Source organism: Chaetodon trifascialis, chromosome 17 (genome assembly GCF_039877785.1).
Source record: "Chaetodon trifascialis isolate fChaTrf1 chromosome 17, fChaTrf1.hap1, whole genome shotgun sequence".
Taxonomy (NCBI): domain Eukaryota; kingdom Metazoa; phylum Chordata; class Actinopteri; order Chaetodontiformes; family Chaetodontidae; genus Chaetodon; species Chaetodon trifascialis.
The window spans coordinates 4,770,403-4,788,732 of record NC_092072.1 but is presented as its reverse complement, the minus strand read 5'-3'; the positions used below and the strand labels follow the sequence as shown (position 1 = coordinate 4,788,732).

The 18,330-nt window shown below is 42.9% G+C and overlaps 1 protein-coding gene across 1 annotated transcript; it reads right to left on the bottom strand.

The window, feature by feature from the left end:
• Window positions 1-5,792: 5,792 nt before the first annotated feature.
• On the bottom strand, window positions 5,793-15,246 carry eif3eb (eukaryotic translation initiation factor 3, subunit E, b). The gene is made up of 13 exons (XM_070984230.1): window positions 15,134-15,246; window positions 14,499-14,616; window positions 13,919-14,036; window positions 13,731-13,773; window positions 12,880-12,984; window positions 12,600-12,725; window positions 12,028-12,152; window positions 10,823-10,949; window positions 10,626-10,727; window positions 8,215-8,324; window positions 7,827-7,929; window positions 7,456-7,590; window positions 5,793-6,097 (listed from the first exon to the last, which is right to left on the bottom strand). The coding sequence occupies exons 1-13, from the start codon at window positions 15,221-15,223 to the stop codon at window positions 6,059-6,061; spliced, it is 1,341 nt and encodes a 446-aa protein (XP_070840331.1). The 5' UTR covers window positions 15,224-15,246; the 3' UTR covers window positions 5,793-6,058.
• Between the last annotated feature and the right edge of the window lie 3,084 nt (window positions 15,247-18,330).

Genomic DNA, 18,330 nt, shown 5'->3' with positions numbered 1-18,330 from the left:
CCAGCTTTGTCCCCATTGTGCTGAAGGGTCAATCTGATCAACCCAGTGCTTCATGAAGCCAGAGAGCAGCGGGGCTCTGAGGGAGCTGCAGGACGTTCCAGCTCAGTTTAGACATGTTATAATTACTGTGGTAATAAATTCAAATCATTTGAGTATGAACAGTCCATGAGAACCATATCAGCACCACAAGAGCGCAAACAACACTCCAGTCAACAGTGGTCAAATTCCAGTGGCGGAGGAAGTATTCACATCCTTTAGTGAAGTAAAAGTACTAATACCACAGTGTAAAAATGTTCTGTTACAAGTAAAAGTACTGCATTGAAAATGTTACTTTAGTAAAGTATAATCAGGAAAATGTACTTAAAGAATGAAAAGTGAAAGTACTCAATGCAAAATGTCCCTATGTGGAATCATTAGATTATTTTTCCTGATGTCATTGATGTTAAAGCAGGGTTTTACTGTTCCAGCTGGTTGAGTTGGAGCTCATCTTGATTTTCAACATGCATTACTTATTTCTGCTAACCATCACAATCCAGTGGACGAACAGCTCAAGTTCAAAGACCTGTAAGTGAAATGTCACCAGACATGACAACAGAGAACGTCTCTGGTGTTTAAACGCCCCCGCATTTATTCAAAGGTCCAAAAACTGACTTGTGAAACCAAACACGGTGGAGAAAGTGGTCCTGACACGCCAGGAAACGAGGCGTTTGATGACACACGGTGGAGAAACATTCCTCACCTTCTGTGATCTCACTGCTGTCACAGTTTCCATCCCGACTTTAAGAGGTCGTCTCCTCCGTTTCCTCGCCGCTGGACACGGCGGCCCCTGTCCAGCGGCCACAGCCTCCTTCACCACCGCTTCCTCTGAGTGGACAGCTGGCTTCTCTTTGGGCTTTTTCTTCCTCTGAAATGACACGATGCCTGTGATTACTTAACAGCTGTCCTCATAACTGTTTTTAGTAGATTTCTACATGTCAAAGTTTCAGTGTGGAGCTTCAGCCACAACATGCTGCTTCAGGGGCCGTCTGCCAAACATACACAACATCACTAACGTGGAACAAAATCCACTTTTTATTTCCAAATTAAGGCTCACTTTTGAGGGAAGCCCACTCATCAGTTACAGATCTCACCATTGGAAAGCAGCAGCTTTGATATCTGGCACGCACTGACTGAGCCGCACAAAAGCCCCTTCTTCAGAGGACGCTGATTATGATTAATGCTGTCAGGTAAACAAATGGGGGTTTTGTTTTTCCTGCTGCTGAAACTCCCTGAAGAGGACAGGAACTACACCAGCTTAGTTCTTTGCACCCAAGTGAATAATTGAATGGAGCTTTTGGAAATAAAGCTCTTAATTGAGATCCTGATAATAGCTTTTACGGAGAGGATCTGCTATGTTTTAAGATTATAAATGCTAATGTGCAGACAGTATTGCCTGTTATGTGTCAAACTGTAGTTATTTCTCTACCCATAGCTGTCACCTCTCAGCAGGCTTTGTGAGTCATGAACAGGATGAATTAAAGCTCTGTCTCATCTTATCACGCAGTAATCAGCTGTTAGGAGTTCTGAGGTATGCAATATTGTGAAAGGCGTGACTGTGTGGACCTGTTTTTGCCATAAATTAAAACCTATGGAATGTGTGACATTTCCATTCTTTAAATGTGAACAAGCCTCTCTTTCACACGGTGGTTGAAGATCACACGCAGTCATAATGAAATCATTCACGTATCGCAGTGTGACAGATGGAAACGTAAAGCCTCTTCGCTCTGCTGTGGCCTCTGAACCAGCAGCACACCGTGATGGGAATATTCATGGATCATTAGTGTCTTTTGAAGAAGCTATGGCAATAAATTGATTGTACTTTGACCTTTAACACAGACATGGAGGTGCATGCTTGTACAGTGTTTAGTTTTTGCCACAGTGGGATCAACTGTTCTCCATCGTTGCATTCTTTGATATTTAATAATTTAACAAGTCTTCCTCAAGACAGACATTAATAATAGTGACTCTGTGCAGTGGTGTTAGGTTCATGTAACCGTGACCAACAGTCCCATCTCATGGACAAAAATGGTCAGACTGACAAAACAAGTGGAAAATGGTCTTTTAGATTTTGTCGATTGTAGATCATAGATTTTGTCACCTTTTGCACATTGAAAACATGAATCTTTTTGCACCTGAAGCCCCTTGTTCTTGTCTGTGTGCAAGCATTTTTTTGTTGAGTTTGACTGACAGCCTGATAACTCACGGCCACGGCTTTACACTGGTTCTTTGACAGGAGACCTCACACGTCTCGCTGTCCACACACTGGCTGCAGTGGGAGGAAATGGACCTTTGTTGGCGTGCCGGTGCCACGCAGACAAAGGGCTTCACTTATGGTGCCATTTCAGAGAGCCTCTCAAACTTATCGCACACAATGACTGCACAGTGCTTCTCCACTGCATAACAGCACTCATATAATCCCTGTGCCAAAACACACTGAGTGAGGCCAGTAGAGTTACAGATCACTCAATATAACATGAGCCCACTTGCAGTATACTTAGTAATGGAAATGCTGCGTGATAAAGCTGCAGAAGCTGAGAGGTTCTATTACAGTACGTAGGTTTTATAGGAATGCTATCAGCGACGTCCTCTGCAGGGACAAGAGGGGTCTAAAGCTGAAGATGGTCTGTTCGATGCATTTATTGCACAACTTGTGTGCTACACTGACTTTAGCAGATGCACAGCTGTTGCATGTTAAAGAACAATGTACTTTGTTTTGTGCTTCAGCAAAATGCCAGTTCCTCTTGCATTTATAAAGAAACACCGCTGCTCATGCTGGAAACATTGAACGCATCACTTCCCCTTATTACGGGGACAGAACATTTAATGTAAAAACAGGACGTGCCGTGAGTTGAATCACTCCTGCACTGCAGGAACATTAAGTCCCGAAACATTTATAACCACACAAGGTAGCTGTGTATCTTGAAAAAAGGCTGCTGCATTGCCATGAGGTTCAGACATCTGTGTTCCTCTCGGGACAAATTAGAATAACTTTGGCTAGTCTTTAAATGTTCATCATCAGGGCAAAGTTTTTATTGTTCAGTACTCTTAATTTAATGATAAAAATGACACCCCGGGCAGCCTCACCTGTACTTAAGTGCTAATGAGCAAATGTTAGCATGCTAACACTAAGATGGTAAACATGTTAAACATTACACCTGCTTAACATCAACATGTTAGCATGGTGACATTAGCATTTAGCTCACAGCACTGGGGAGCCTGTGCAGCAAAGTATATTTAACATTTGAGATATGGAGTGTTGTGTGCACCTGATGAAACCTTGATAAAATCCTCCCTTGTGGTCTCTTCAAAGCGTTATGACACACCTACATGACTTTAAAAATGACATTTAAACAACTAACACTCTGTATTATGCGGGCATGATGACGTAACTCGCTCTAAATTTGTGTCACACACTGACAGACATATAATCACACCACTGTGGATAAGTAACAGTGAACTCGTCAGGCTTGCTGGCATTGTGTGCTCCTCTCACCTGCAGCCTGGCTGAATGAAACTGAGTGAAGTGTAAGTGAACGAGGACCTCTGAAGTCTGGAGTAGGCATTACAAGCTGACGTGCTCATGACATAACGAAGCAGACAGCACGTTGAGGACTTCATTATGAACACAAAGGAGCATGAAGTGTTCACGTTTTTGGTGCAAATGAGGAAGTTATGCATTGAAAGACAGAACAAAGGCTCACCTGAGTCGGAGCTTTAGATTTGGAGTGCTTTGCTATCACTGTGAAAAAAAACAAAAACAAATATTACATCAGAAGGAACACAAAATGTGGCACAATCGTCATAATTTAAACTACTATCATGACGCGGTAAAAGTGACACTGCATTAAAATGAGCACAGTGCTGAGTCATTGCTCAGTGCAGGTATCCAGCTTGCAGAGACGTGCACATTTCCATCACTGGAGCTGCATGCTGTCCCATGGCGTCACATCATGTCAAATTTATGACATATCATTAAGCTGACATTCTGCAGCGCGTGTACGACACTGAAGAGCAGCTTCACATCCTCAGCTAGCTGGAAAAGTATGTCTGCGATGGCTCACAGTAACGACCCAAAAATAAACATTTTTTGAACTAATGAGTATGAAAGACCCTTTGTGTCCTCTCACATGGGTAAAAGCACACTTAAACAGTAAACAGAGCAGTTCCAACCACAGCATGGAATCAGAGCCAGCACGAGCTGGCACCCTCTGGAAAATGTGGATACTGCAGTCTTGGAAAGGAAACTAACTTTTTACAATTACCGGATTTGGGGAAAAAAAACAAAAAGCATTTCCACTGATTGTTCCTCCTAGTAAAACCAAGCCTGACAGTGAGCAGCATCAGTATTGTTGTAAGCCTATCAGAGGCCTCCACACACCCACAGGAGGGTGGAGGTGGGGCAGGGTCCACATACCTGCCAGGTACCTCTCCAGGGAGGGTGAGGAGCTCTGGTTCCAGCTGTAGCAGCAGAAGAAGAAGAGCCAGACCAGGAGGGTGGCCAGCACCAGAGCTAGGACCCAGAGGAACCGGGCCACAGCCGGGTTAGTGACAGCCCAGGCTGTCAGGATATCCATGCTGAAGGCTGCTGAGCACGCCGCTCGTCAGCAGTAGAGCCTCACTATCTCGTCGGTCTGACTCCCAGAGTGGGACTGCAGCAGAGCTCATGAATGGGTTTCAGGGGGCTGGTTTGTGTCCTCTCGGGGCAGCCACGGTGCCTGCAGCAGCAGGAAGAAGCAGCAGCCAGAGCAACTGCAACCACAGATGGATACCAGCTGTTCCAGACGGAGCCCTGCTCAGACCTCAGCCCACGTCAGCTCTCAGTGTGTGAGCATGTGTGTGTCAGCTCGCGTATGTGTCTGTTGTGTTTTACTGGGTCCTGGAAAAGTGTGAGCTTGTGTGTGTGCATAAGCTAAACGGTTTGGAGGAGTGGCTAGGAGTTACAGCGGCTGGCATAACCGTCAGCCACTCCCAGGCCAAACATCAGAAGGAATCCTCACATGGACCAGGAGGCTGTAAAGCTGAGGGGCCACTAAGAAATGCACCTGGGGCACTTTGCCCTCTTTACCTGAACACCTGCCAGCACTGATCTAGATGCCTGTCATTTCTCCACAGTCATTAACCAGGTGCGCTCACTAACACAACAAAGACTGCATGTGACTGTAATAATGCTTCAGTATGCACCGACGGCTGGTTTCACAGCATAACTACAGAGATAACTGCTGAGGAAACGCTGGAGCGCAGTGGGCTCTGCAGCGTCACTCACTACTGAGGAATAAGGTGTGGTTAAACATTGACTGACGAGCAGAACCAACCAACCAGCTCTAAGTGGCATGGCTCCAACAAACAGAGGAGTCTTGAAAATGATCTCTGTGTGTGTGTGTGTTTGTGTGTGACGCGTGGTCTGTGTCTTGTGAGTTGTTGTTGCAGTGCTTTCCATTCAGTCTGATCTTCATACGAACAGCATTTCTTTTCATGTACCAATCTCGGCTCTCACATCAGCGCTGGTTGCATGAGAGTTAAGGTCAGCGTCTACGTAAGTGTTTAGTTTTTTTAAATGTCAATTGTCCATCTGTCTGTCCTTCCTTTTATGACAAATACAAAAAATAAAATTGAAGTCGGAAATACAGCATTTCACAACATCTGCAGCCATAGAGATTGTGAAATGCTTCAACTGGCTGCTGACAGAAGGAAAAGTAAACAAACTGCACCATCTAGTGGTTAAATATTGGTAAGGGAAGAAGAAAAATCTCTTTTAGGAGTCAAAATGATGTTTAATGTGGATTGATAACACTTGACCTCAAAATCAAACAACACCATATTCTTAAATACTACGGAGAATAGTCCATTTTAAATAAATAAGTAACACGTCATCGAGAGAGTAGCAGCCTCCTCTTGGATAATGGTTGTTGCAGCAGTTAAGCTGGCAGTTAAATAATTGCGCATAAATTCGTTAATACATTAAAAAGCCTAAATAAAATCCCCATGAGCCATGTGCATCCTCTTGATACTGATTTCCTTTTTAATAGAAGCCGGAGTCTTGAGCAGCCCAGTTTGGTGTCTGAGAAAATGGCACAAAAACAAACATAAAAACATTAGAAGAGGTGTTAGAAGAAATGCTCCGACTGCTTTATCAAGTCAACAAGAGAGAGAAACACCTGCCAGCTTCTCTCTCAAAATGATTGACAGGACAAAAACAAATAACGTTCTGACAAAATTAAGACTACACAGACTACCTGCACGCTCTTTGACAAATAACTCTGCAAATGCAGCGATTCCCAGTTCAAGCAGCTGAACGGACCAAAATTTAAGCCACAGGCAGCGACGAGCGTGCTTCACAGAGGTGAGCGATGTCACCTCTAATTTAATTCTGTTTAAACAAGGAGTGAGATCAATCACACTCTTATTCCATCATCACAAAGCCTGCAGCATTTCAGTCTCTACACACTCAAAGTTCCATCATTTGTCCCTCGTTCATCAGATTTGAACACAACTCGGCGTGTGCGTGTGTGTGTGTGTGTGTGTGCAGGAGGCAGCACAGGATGTGAGTTTAATCAGGATCACTCGAAGGCATCTTCAGTTATGAGCAAATATGTCTCAGACCACGCCAGATTTTGGTTCATACTGGCCTCCAGAGCATGCACACTGAGACTGGTGACATGCTGCTGGGCTCTGAGGTACATGTTGATGGTGTTTGTGGTGCCCCCTATGGGTCAGGCTCAAAAGTCCTACTCCCAGTCATGATTTATGACAACTGGACTAATTTTCAATGATTTCAATGATTTTCATTTATAGAAGAAATGTGTGCCTCAGTCCAGCAGTGCTGTAAACCAATTTTGGTGTTGATAGTCAAAAGTTCTATGGATATATTACTGTTTTTCAAAAAAATAAAAATAAAAATGGCAGAAAATCCATCATGGTGGACTTTTACAGTCCAAGAGTCTCTGCAGAGCACACTGCGCTGGACTTGTGTGTCCAATTTCAAGTCAATCAGACTTTACCTAAAATGAATGGCTGTGGAAAGCACGTCAACTAATGTGGTTTCATGTTTCAAGCATGAGCAGAAAATCAGTGGTCACAATTAAAATTAACAAAGAGGAAAAGCTGAGGAGTTCTTTGAAAATGTGGTGTTTTCTCATAGATCCATCAGAGGGCAGCAGGACTGAAGGAAGCGGTCTGCACACGCTGACATGAGAGTAAGAATGAGTGATGTGACATGACGGGCGTGTGTATAATGTGCAAATAAGGCCTTTGGATGCAGTGTTGGTACAAACTGATGCTGAAAAAATGACTAGAAGTTCAAATAAATCAAGCCTCGAACTGGAAGAGGTTATTTTTGTAAAGAAAGTTCAGTCAGAAAAAAAACATTTCCTCCGTCCACCACCAGTTCACAGTGATAAACGTCTCGTGCTCAGTCACCTCGTTCCTGTTGCTGTGCGCCACTTTCTTCTCGATGTTCATTGCCAACATCTGGCTTCGGAAGGACAGGCTCTTGGTCTTCTCGATCACCTGCTGGTACGGCGACACGGCGTTGTTGCCCATCACCACGTGACCCTGATGGACAAGTGCACAAACATTTATTTTCTAAGCGGGACAAAAGCGCTCAGGGCACCGCCAGTTGATTTCTGCCAGCTTTCTGGTGCCGCTTTCAGTCCTACATGAGTAAAATAAATACACTGACGTCGCTTTATTACTACACAAATGAGCAGTCTAGTCACGGCTGTTTATGCTGGGCTCAGTGAATTGAAGCACATTTGACTGAAGGTGGATGCGTGAATGCAGAGTCTCACCAGTTTGGAGTCGATCTTGGCATCGAGCCTGGCGTTACGGATGAGGTTGACGATCCACCTCTCCGCCTCCTCGGGTGTCATGTTGAGCTTGTCTGCCAGCATGCTGAGTGGAGAGGGAGAAGGAGGAGGGGGCATTTCAGTCAAGTAATTATCCTTTGGGGGGATCCAAAGTCTTTAAAGTTCCCCTTTTTTTTTTACTGTTGAATACACTTGAAAAACTGAGCATGAATAGCATCTACAGTTCAGGAGCACTGAGGAGAAAAATCTGATCATCTGAGAAGAAAAGTTGAAAAGATCCTTTGATTGTTGTAGAGAAACTGCGCTCTCATAAATGAAGTGACTGCACACACCATTACTGACAAACAAGCCCTTTTCAAGGACAGTCTACCTGATGCTGATACACTGATGAATGCGACAAAAGGTCTCAAAGATGAAGAGACGGGCGTTCTCAATGAAATCCTCAAGGCAAGCGACCAAGAAGAAGTCATTCACAAGAACCTGAAGGAGTAAAAGACCAAACGACTGTGAGCATTGTTCACTTTATACACATACAAAGCATTCAAGTACAGAGATAGAACGAGGAAAACGCTCCTTCCATTGGTAGCAATCGTACTATTTTGGCACATTTTCCAACACGTGATGAAACAACATTTCTAGGTCAGTGTGTGCAGCTTTAATTTGAAACCATGCACATGTTTTACTGGAATGATAAGTACACTTTAAGTGTGCAGCAGCACATAATAGCACCACACAAACCATTTCCTGTGGTCTGGCTGTTCTGGCACAATTTGCAGCTGCTGGTTTGTCCACCCATACATTAAAATGTCCTGGTCACAGCTATCCGACCTCACAATGTAGAGTATTTATACGATGGTTTCTGTTGGGTTCCAAACTCCCCAAAATACAAGCTGCGTGATATCACACTGGAAAATCGAAGTTTTCTCATTAAAATGCACATTTATGAATCAACGTGCCTCGCAAACTCCTCAGGTTATCTGCTGTATAGGGGGTTCCTGTGGTGTGAGTGTGTCGGCTAAATCATGTCCTGATGTTGAGTTATATTCCTGTTTAAAACAATGTCTTTAGACAAACACACGGGAAAAGAAGCCAAAATGCTGATAATGCTCACAGCCATATCTAACTCTAAAGGGAAACTTTGGTATTAACTCACTAACGGGGACAACATTTTTTTGAAATTGGTCCAGTGTAGATCAAGAGTGCTGCAGCCAGCAGCGGCTAAATGGGCTGCTATCCTTCAGGGTGTTTACTCACACCATCAATGTCCGTCCACTAAAAGAGCTTTTTGCCACTGACAGGCTCAGACTGGCATTAAAAGTGTAGGCCAACATTATGAAAAGGACCCGACAGAGGAAAAAAAAAATGCTTTTCTTTACATTTTGCTTTCGGCAGCTGCAGTGCTCTTTCACTACTGGACCATTTTCAAAAATTGGTGTCCCCATAAGTCATTTAGACACAAAAGCACAGCAGAAAAGAGTCCAAATTAAACTAGAATTACCACCTCATGGTTGTATGCTTCCACCAAACAGTCAAGATGCAGTACATCTATGTCTGTCCAGACTCATAATATATGTCAAGAAGACTTTGAAGGAATGTAATAAAAGCTATTGAAGCTATAGTGACAAACATGCTGTCTTCACTTAGAGACTGATTTTACAGAGGAGTACAGAGGACTGACACAACAAGAAGGAACAACAATCACCAAAATCTAACCTGAACATTTCTGCTGACTCTAGACGTTCCAGAGACATCTCATTCACAAGAACGGGACGGATTGATGGACGGCCTCATCATGAGCCCTACAGATTTATGGAGCAGATGATGTCCCAACGTCTCTAACTGTAGTTTTAAAGCAACAACCACAGAAACATCTACTGGGATGTTCGGCCTCCTTAAATCTCCAGAAGATCTTTAAGTTAGGAATATATTTGGATTTTGAGACAAAGCACCATCATCTCACAAGGAGCTGTGTAAGAAATCCAATTATGCAGAGTTTTGGTGTAAACACATAACGCACTACGGGGCCACAGTCACGCTTAAATACTAAACTTGTTGGCTAATTATTCTCAGATCTTGTGATCAAGACAAACCAGGTCCACTGCTGACATTACAGTGTAACACAATGTAAGACCTTGATTCAACAAAAACAACAAAAAAAACTGCAAGCAGCAAAGCAAAAACATCGTGCAACAATGTTTAGACAGTAATTAAGACGAGTTGCTGATCTCCAGAGGGAAACTCAACAAAAAAACAAGTACATTAAAAATCCCCTGAACATTAAAAGCCAACAGAATCCATGACAACAGCACGACTTAATGAACTGTCTTCATCCTTCCGTCATTGTGCTCACACTCTGCATCTGACAGGACAGTTGAGGCCTTCGCAATCACTGCATAATTTATACAAGAGGGGTAAAAGCCAATTGATCAGACTGCTTGGAGAATGCACAAAGTGGTCCCCTAGCACAACTACAAAACTGCAGTCAAGGGTTTCCAAATAGAAGGCATCAGAGCCCCAAATCTGACAGCTGCTCCCCTTTGAAAACCAAACTGTAGAAAAGTACGAGCCAGCAAATCAGGCCAGACATGGATTTGCTGAGGCTGAATAGCTGCGGAGTTAAATGCCAGGGACTCAGGAGATCAGAGCACCATAGCTGAAGGAAGCTTCATATTACTTCTCTGTCCTGGGAGACAGCCAACTTTTGTGGGGCGATTTAGGCCTTTGCACCATGACAAACACACACTGTCAAGCAGGAAAACTGAAGGAGAAAAACTTCCTCACCGACTCACACTCCCTCAGCTTCTTCTGGGCGCTGTCGAAGTCGAAGTTCACATAGAGACACTCCACAAACTCCGTGATTGGGTCCTTGTATGTGTACGACTCCTGCGGGAGCGGCGGAGAAACAGCCATTCATGCGCTGACTCCATCCTTGGTGCACATTAGATAAGATTTATTATGCTAAAAACTATTGACCTTACCTGCTGAATGACTTTCACCAAGTCCTTGAGCACTTGCCTGCGCTTTCGCACGTCTTTGTTGGTGATGACTGCAGTTGTAAGGTATCGCAGGATGTGTGGGCACATTGTCTGGATGGCATTCAGGTACCTAAAAAACACAAAGGCAGCACACAGTGTTGCCGGCATCAGTTGCCATCACAACGAATTTGGGTGGCATCAGTTAGTCAGTTAGCTCCAAAAGAAAAAAAACAACAACACTTTGTTCCACACACAGAAGCTGTGCTGAGAAATCTGTGATTCATGCTGTTAAATACCTTACAGGGTACAATTTAAACAAAACCTGCACACACTGAGTCAAAAATACATTCAAGGTAAGATACTGACATTACAATTTCAAAGCGTTCTTACGACTAATAAGGCCTCAGTACAGGAGACAGGTTTAAGCTATGAACAAGCCAGCGGCTGGGTTTCCATTCAAATGGGGCCAAAATTTAAACTGAATTTTGAGAAAAATCAGCCAAAAAATAATAATTATTAAGAGTCGGTTCTTCAAGATAAGAGAGCCATAGGTGGCACCAAGCCTCCATCTGGAAAACCATTATACCGTTGCAGAAGAGGAAGGTGGAACCAGATGATGTAATTAAGAGAACGTCCATTAAATGTATACTATGTAACATTTCTGCATTAAAATTAATAATAAAAAAACACTCTGCAGTGAAAATGTTTAGCGTTTATCAGATTAAACCATGAATTTAACAATGAATATAGAAAATTAATGAAAATAATCTTTAGTTCCAGCTCAAAAAGGTCCATTTATTAATGACTGACAGCTTCAATATATTTTCTGGAGTTGTGCAGTCACATTATCCTAAATGTCTAAACGCCAGTGGTGACACGGGAAACACCAGATGAGGGAGGAAGTCTGCGTTTGTGAATACAACTTTAACGCGTTATCTTATTAGTGGACATTTCTGCCTGAGTCACGTCAGACAGATTTTCATTAGCAACTCCCACAATACTTCACTTCATCATCGAACCACGTCGTTTTCACTGTTTGGACTGAGAAGTGGCAGAAATTACATACTGCGTTAAATGTTCACTAAGTCAGAACTTGTTCAGAAAAGGTGTTTGCTGCTTATTCAAGTGCATTAACTTTTTTTTTTTAAGTTTTTTTTTTTTAGAAACCTGTGTACATGTTTTAAAGCTTGCTGTACTGAAAGACTCACTGAGGCTGATAGAGGAAGAGCTCGATGATGTTGTCCCTGCCTTTAGGATGGTTGAAAAACACAAAGAGGGACCAATGGATGAGCCAAGTCCTCTGCTGGAGAGACTGGAGAGGAGAGCTCACAGACTGAGAGGAGAGAGGACACAAATGGTAGGAGTTGAGAAATGTTGCATCAGACAATGACGTTACACCACAAATACAATTCAGGCCGACGTTCAGGGACAAACTTCACTGCCAAATGAAAGAGAAACGGCCAAAAAGCAGATTCACATGGTAACTGTGGAGGAAATGACTAACAAATAGCAGTAGGTCATCTATTCGACCTTCATCTTTTATTTGATTTCAGTCTGGGTACCTTGATATTGGACCTGACATTTCGTGATATGAGCTTCACTCACAGTCCTGCAGCTGTCCACTACAGAACTGAGTTTACCAGAAGCTGCAAAAGTCAATCCATGTTGCCATGTGCTGCTTGACCCACCTCATTTAATTTCTGTATTCCTAATCCAATAACCATTAAAACAAGCAAATCTTCATTCCATCTGTACAATAACATGAACTTTATTTACTCACATTGTTATCAATGGTCTCCCTTAGTCGCGTGAGATCCTCCATGGCTGCTTCCCAGTTCTGCATCAGGATCTCCGACGCAAGTTTCCCCCACAGAGAGCTCAAAGCATTCCTGTCTGTTGAGGGAACCTGAGCAGAGAGCAACAATTAACAACAATCCAGTTCTTCATAATCTATTTTAGCAATATTATGGAAAGAATAATTCATAAGAAATGAAATGAAGACAATTTAATCCAGTGACAAATGTGAGGAACTTTTTCTTTTCTTAGATTTTTATTCTTACCAGGACACGGAAGAAGTAGAGGTACTCTGCAGCCCCAGAGTAGTTACCACACTCGTACTGGAATTTGGCGTACCTGTACAGAGTGTCCAGGTATTCTTGACGAAACTGAGAAAGACAAAATGAGGGACATGCATACTTAAATGAAAGCACATTGAACAAGGCTGAAAACTGACCAGCAACCATTTATAAGGAGGTAATATTTAGCTTTGGCTGAAAGGTTTGCCATGTCTGCCTGTGATTCAGCAGGCAAAGGGTCACGATAAAATGAGAGGCCAGAGCCTGCAGTTCTAATGAACGTGGCTTTGAACGGTCTACAGTGCAGTCACACTAATCCACTCTTTCTCAAACTGCTAGCGCCTTCGCTTTTTTTTTCTCCCCTCAGAGAAATCCAATTGTGAGAGGCTTCAAAGCTGACAGAATGTGGTTGATAAGGGAATCTGCTAGTATCTTTCATCTTTTTAGGCAAAACAAAGCCTTTTTTCACACTAACAAGTCCTCTCTCTTTTCAGAGGACTGCACGTGATGTGAAAATGTTATGTATCAACAAATCCAACAAGGAGAATTGTAATTCATCTGAAGATTAGAAAAAAAGGGTAAACTAAAGAAACCATCGGCAGAACAGTTGCAAGTAGTTACTCTGATCAGCGATTGAGTAATGAGCACTTTGGTGGGTGTTGTTGGATGTTTTCGGATTCTGAGGTTTGGACAACAGTCCTGCTGGCTCACAGTTGCAGCTGGTTGTTATGGAAACAAAGACACATTACAAAACCCGCCTTGAAGATTAAAAATCAGTGCAATTTTCACACAATAAGAGGAATCGATCGAATACAGTTTCCCGTTTCAAAACTTACATTGTGTTTCTCTGAAAGGTAGTCGAAGAGCATCCTCCCATCTCTGAATGAGAATGAAACAAACGGATGTCAGACGAGTCGTTTACAGTCCACAGACAAACTTTCACAAGGACAATACTATCAGTGCTATAATACAGAACGAGGAAAGCATCTGACAGAGAGGCATTTCTTTGCCAGGCTGATGTGACCTTGTAGACTGCATCTGTCGAGTGGTCTCTGGGTCTTCAAACATCTTGACAATCGGCTCCGTCTCTGACTGGAGCTGCTTCAGCTGGGCCACCACTGTACTCCTCTTCTCCCTCAGGGCTGAAACAGGGCATATTCTCACATTTACACAATGATGTTACATTAGTGGTGGTTAAGACCGAATAAAGAGGAAAAACAAAAACAGCTAACCCCAATGGTTTATTCAGCTGGTCGGAAAATTAACAGCACCGCACAGCAAAATATTTTCTACTGTCCAGATTATGTCGCTGCTACATTTTGATCTTTTTGGCCAATAAACTGCTCAATGTGAGGACACCACAGGTACTAAAGCTACATAACAAGAGGTCAAGTTTTCTTCCCTTTTACTATTTCCTTTAATGACATGCCTGATAATCAGCTTCCACTTGCATATTTGATGAATACAATGTGGAACAAATCCTAATTATTACCGCTTAAAATCTATTAGTGCCCAATAGGTATCTTTACTTGTAATGACTACAATCCAGATATGACTGAACGCAATGTTGTGGAATCAGACCAAAATATAAACAGCTGTCTTACAGTGAGGGATCTCCTTGTCCGCGTACAGGTTTTTGTACACATCCATGGCGAAGTCCACCATGTTTGTGTCGCTGAGGAGGTCCAGCTTTCCCTGGAGAAGTTCCTTTTCATTGTAGATCTGTCACAATTAAAAACACAAGTATTTAACTTCATTTGAGTGATACAGTGAATTAAACATGTACACGAAAGAGAAAAAACGATATGACAGCAGGACTAGCGTACCACATCATCAGTGCTGCTCGTTCCATTAAGCCGATTGTCACCAACGTTTATCCCGCATGCTAACGTAACGCATGCTAACACGCTGGGTAACCATACTACGAAGCTAGTTAGCCAAAGCTCTAACACCATCAGTTTTCCGGATGTACAATCATTTGCTGCTGCTGCTGCTGCTGCTGCTACTACTTCTACTACTACTTCTACTACTACTACTACTACTACTACTACTACATAACATTAGTACACACTTTCATTATACCAGGAGTAGCTAGCTTTTGCTGTCAGTTAAAGGGCTAGCTGACTGTTAGCCGGCAGGGACAAATCGGTGCTAGCTACAGCAGTATTTTCAGGTAAAATGACCACTGAGAATCAACTACATTGTAATTTGAGGTTATACGGTTCAAAAGCTGCTGTACCTCTTTCACGGACAGGAATTCCAAAAGAGGAAAAACCAAATGCCGGTCGAGAAAATGCGCTATTTTGGTTGTCAAATCGTAGTCCGCCATCTTGGCTGGCTTCAATGACAAACTTTATTGACAAACAGATCAGACGGAACCAATGATGGTGACGTCATCTAATTTTCCAAGCTTCATATTTTTAGAAGAAAACAAATACAGCTGACATTAAAAGACAGTTTTTAAAAAATGCACAGGGAATTAAAAACGTGTAAGCAGGAAGCATTTATGTAAAAACAAATAATTACAAACAAGCAAAATGCAGTATAAAAAAAACCTGCTGCTCTCACAGTTTCCAAGTTTACAATATGTATTAACTGGCAAAATTAAATAAATTGGCCAAGTCCCTTTACATTCACCAACATTCCCACGTGATTAACAGTGCTGTTCATGTTTGACATATCAAATGAATATTAATATTGAATGAAATCTAGTAACTAAGTTCTTTATTCTTTGATAACATTTGTAGGAACCAGCAGCAAAGACTGAAAACCAAATAGCCTTGAAAATGTCACAGTGCCCCTGAAAGTGCTTTAGCCACATGAATGTACAATTGGTTTCAAGCTGTGGATGTGCCTGCCTTCGTACAGACTCACATCATTATCCCCTGTGGCTAAAGAGCTCCAGACAGTCAGGAACATGGTGTACGAAATAAGGCCTGGCACAAAGGCACACAAATATACCAACCAAATACATGGAAATAGATTTCAGGAAACACTAATGGCTAAAATGTCTTTGTTTAAAAAAAAGAAAAGGTATCACATCCAATAAAAGTGTCTGACATTGCCACAAGGGATTTAAGTCTCAAAAAGATTTTAGGTCATTTAAGTCTCAAAAAGATTTTAGGTCAAACATGAACAGAAGGAGACTTTGGACTCTGGACATGAAGCCAACCTGAACCTGCTGCCTCACCGACCTCACTGAGGTCAGAAGAGGGACCGGCCAGACAGGTAGCAGCTGTCACCACAGCAGGGACTGATCAGCGATATGAGACACTGAGCTTCATGAGCATCAGTCAATGAAGAAAAGGCACTCCTCAGCCTGCTGGGGATGTTACCAGCTCCACCCAGCGTCAATAGCCATGGAGAAAGATCCATTCTGTTTAGGGAGCCAGTCTAATTTTTCTGTGGCTGCCAGAAAGCCGATGGCACGGGAAAGATACAGCACCAGTGGCGCAGTAAGAAATCAACTGAATTTTATTCATACAATATTTCATTACCAAAGCCAGAGGAGCCTAAAAGGCTTAGCATAGAGCACAGCTACTGAATCCAACTGGTCAATAACTCATAAAAAATAATGCAATACTGTATGTGAGCGATACAGTGTCCAGATATAATGCGTCTATATAAGCCTGTTGGCCATAATACACCCCAGCTACTTATCTGCTGGCACAGTCCATTTTCATGGGTTAAAGAAGAGCAGAGGACGTGCATTCAGTTTATCAACTAAATGTTTATTAAAATAGGATGAGTGCTGCAGCGAAGGACCTGAAAAAGAAAAGTGAGGAAACGATCAGGAATCTAAGGCAAAACATTTGCTATCACAATCTGCATAAACAGAGTAAACAGCTAGAACGCGTAAAACAACAGATAAGAGTCTACAGCCATGCTAACAGCTCTGTGAGGCTGCACTGAAGCACAGTGGAGCTAAATCCTAATGTCAGCATGCTAAAACACTGACAGGAACAATGCTTATGTGCTGATGTTTTGCAGGTATGGCCATGTTCAATAACTTTAGCATGTTAGCATGCAAATATTTGCTAATTAGCACTGAACACAATGCTCAGCAGAGGCTGATGAGAATGACACTAACTTTGCAGGTGTTTGATCAGAGACACTTTGAACTTCTCAAGTCAGATGATCATGATGCTATGATGCATCCTCTGTGAACCATGTCTGCACGAAACCTCATGACAACCCACTGCTGCAAAGGTGTGGTAGAGGAAAAGGGAGGTAATGGCCACGTGCATTAAGATTCTCAGTCTGTACAACAGTTCATGGCAATCCACCCAGTAGACAGGCGTAGACCAAAGTAGTGGACCAGCCGTATGGTTACCATTGGCAAAGAAGGAAAAAGCTCCAAACGCCTTCCTCCATAAGCCAGAGTGAGCAGAGCATATTCTCCATGTATTCCAAAAGAGTGCCAAACTGAGCAAGAAAACGTAAAGGACAGGAGATGAGGACACATGATTCTGAGGGTCTCCTTTAAAAACCCTTGAGGTAAATGTGTCTCTCATCACCTTGGGGGCCACAGTGCACAAGCGAAACCAAGAAACACAGGCTGGTCCTCGGCGTGTCCGTGCACGAGCATTAAGAGTTAAATAGAGGTAGTAACTCATAAAAGGCTGCACAGTGTAACTTTAAAAAAACTGCTCCCTCATCACTTTGCAGATCTTTCTCAAAGGCCGCAGTTGAGCGGAGGCATTTTCATCAGTTTCTGAATAGCAAGGCATTGAATTCCCACATGAAACCTCCACGGTAGAGCTTATTCATGCCTCACAATGACAAAAACCCCAGACTGGAGTAAATGTAATGTTGTTCTTGCTGGCACACATCCCTACCCCCCCCCCCCCCCCTTTTTCTGTCCATCCTCGAGGCCAGGACAGATCCCGGACTCCATCTCAGCGGCTGGCTGCCTTCCACTTCCACTTCTTTTTATGAGAACAAGAGCCAGCTGGATGCGAAGCGCTTCAGAGAAGAAGCCAAGGATTTAATAAAGACATAAGAGCAAGAGGCTCGAATGAAACTGATTAATTACAGGCAAGGAGTAAAATTCTATATATATATAAAAAAAATGTGATACTGCGTGTAATATCCTCCCTTGGTTGATAATTCACATTCAGTGCGTTCTTGTGAGATTGCTTTCTACCGGGTGGTATGCTGTACCGCTGCTCTCTGGAGCCACTGAGGATCACAAGTGTCAAAGCGAATGAATTTCCATGCTCTGACATTAAAGCAGTGGAAATAAGACAGCAGGAACAACAACAGCCTGTCCTGGGGACTCCCACCCCTCCCTGAACATCCACTTCCAATTCAGTTTCCACACAGTTTCCCAGCTAACACAGTCTGCTGGTGATGTCTGCTTGTGAATTGGTGGAAAACAAGACCAGCCATTGCTTGTGGCTTGTTTGGTGTGCTGGCAGCGCTGCAGTCACCAGG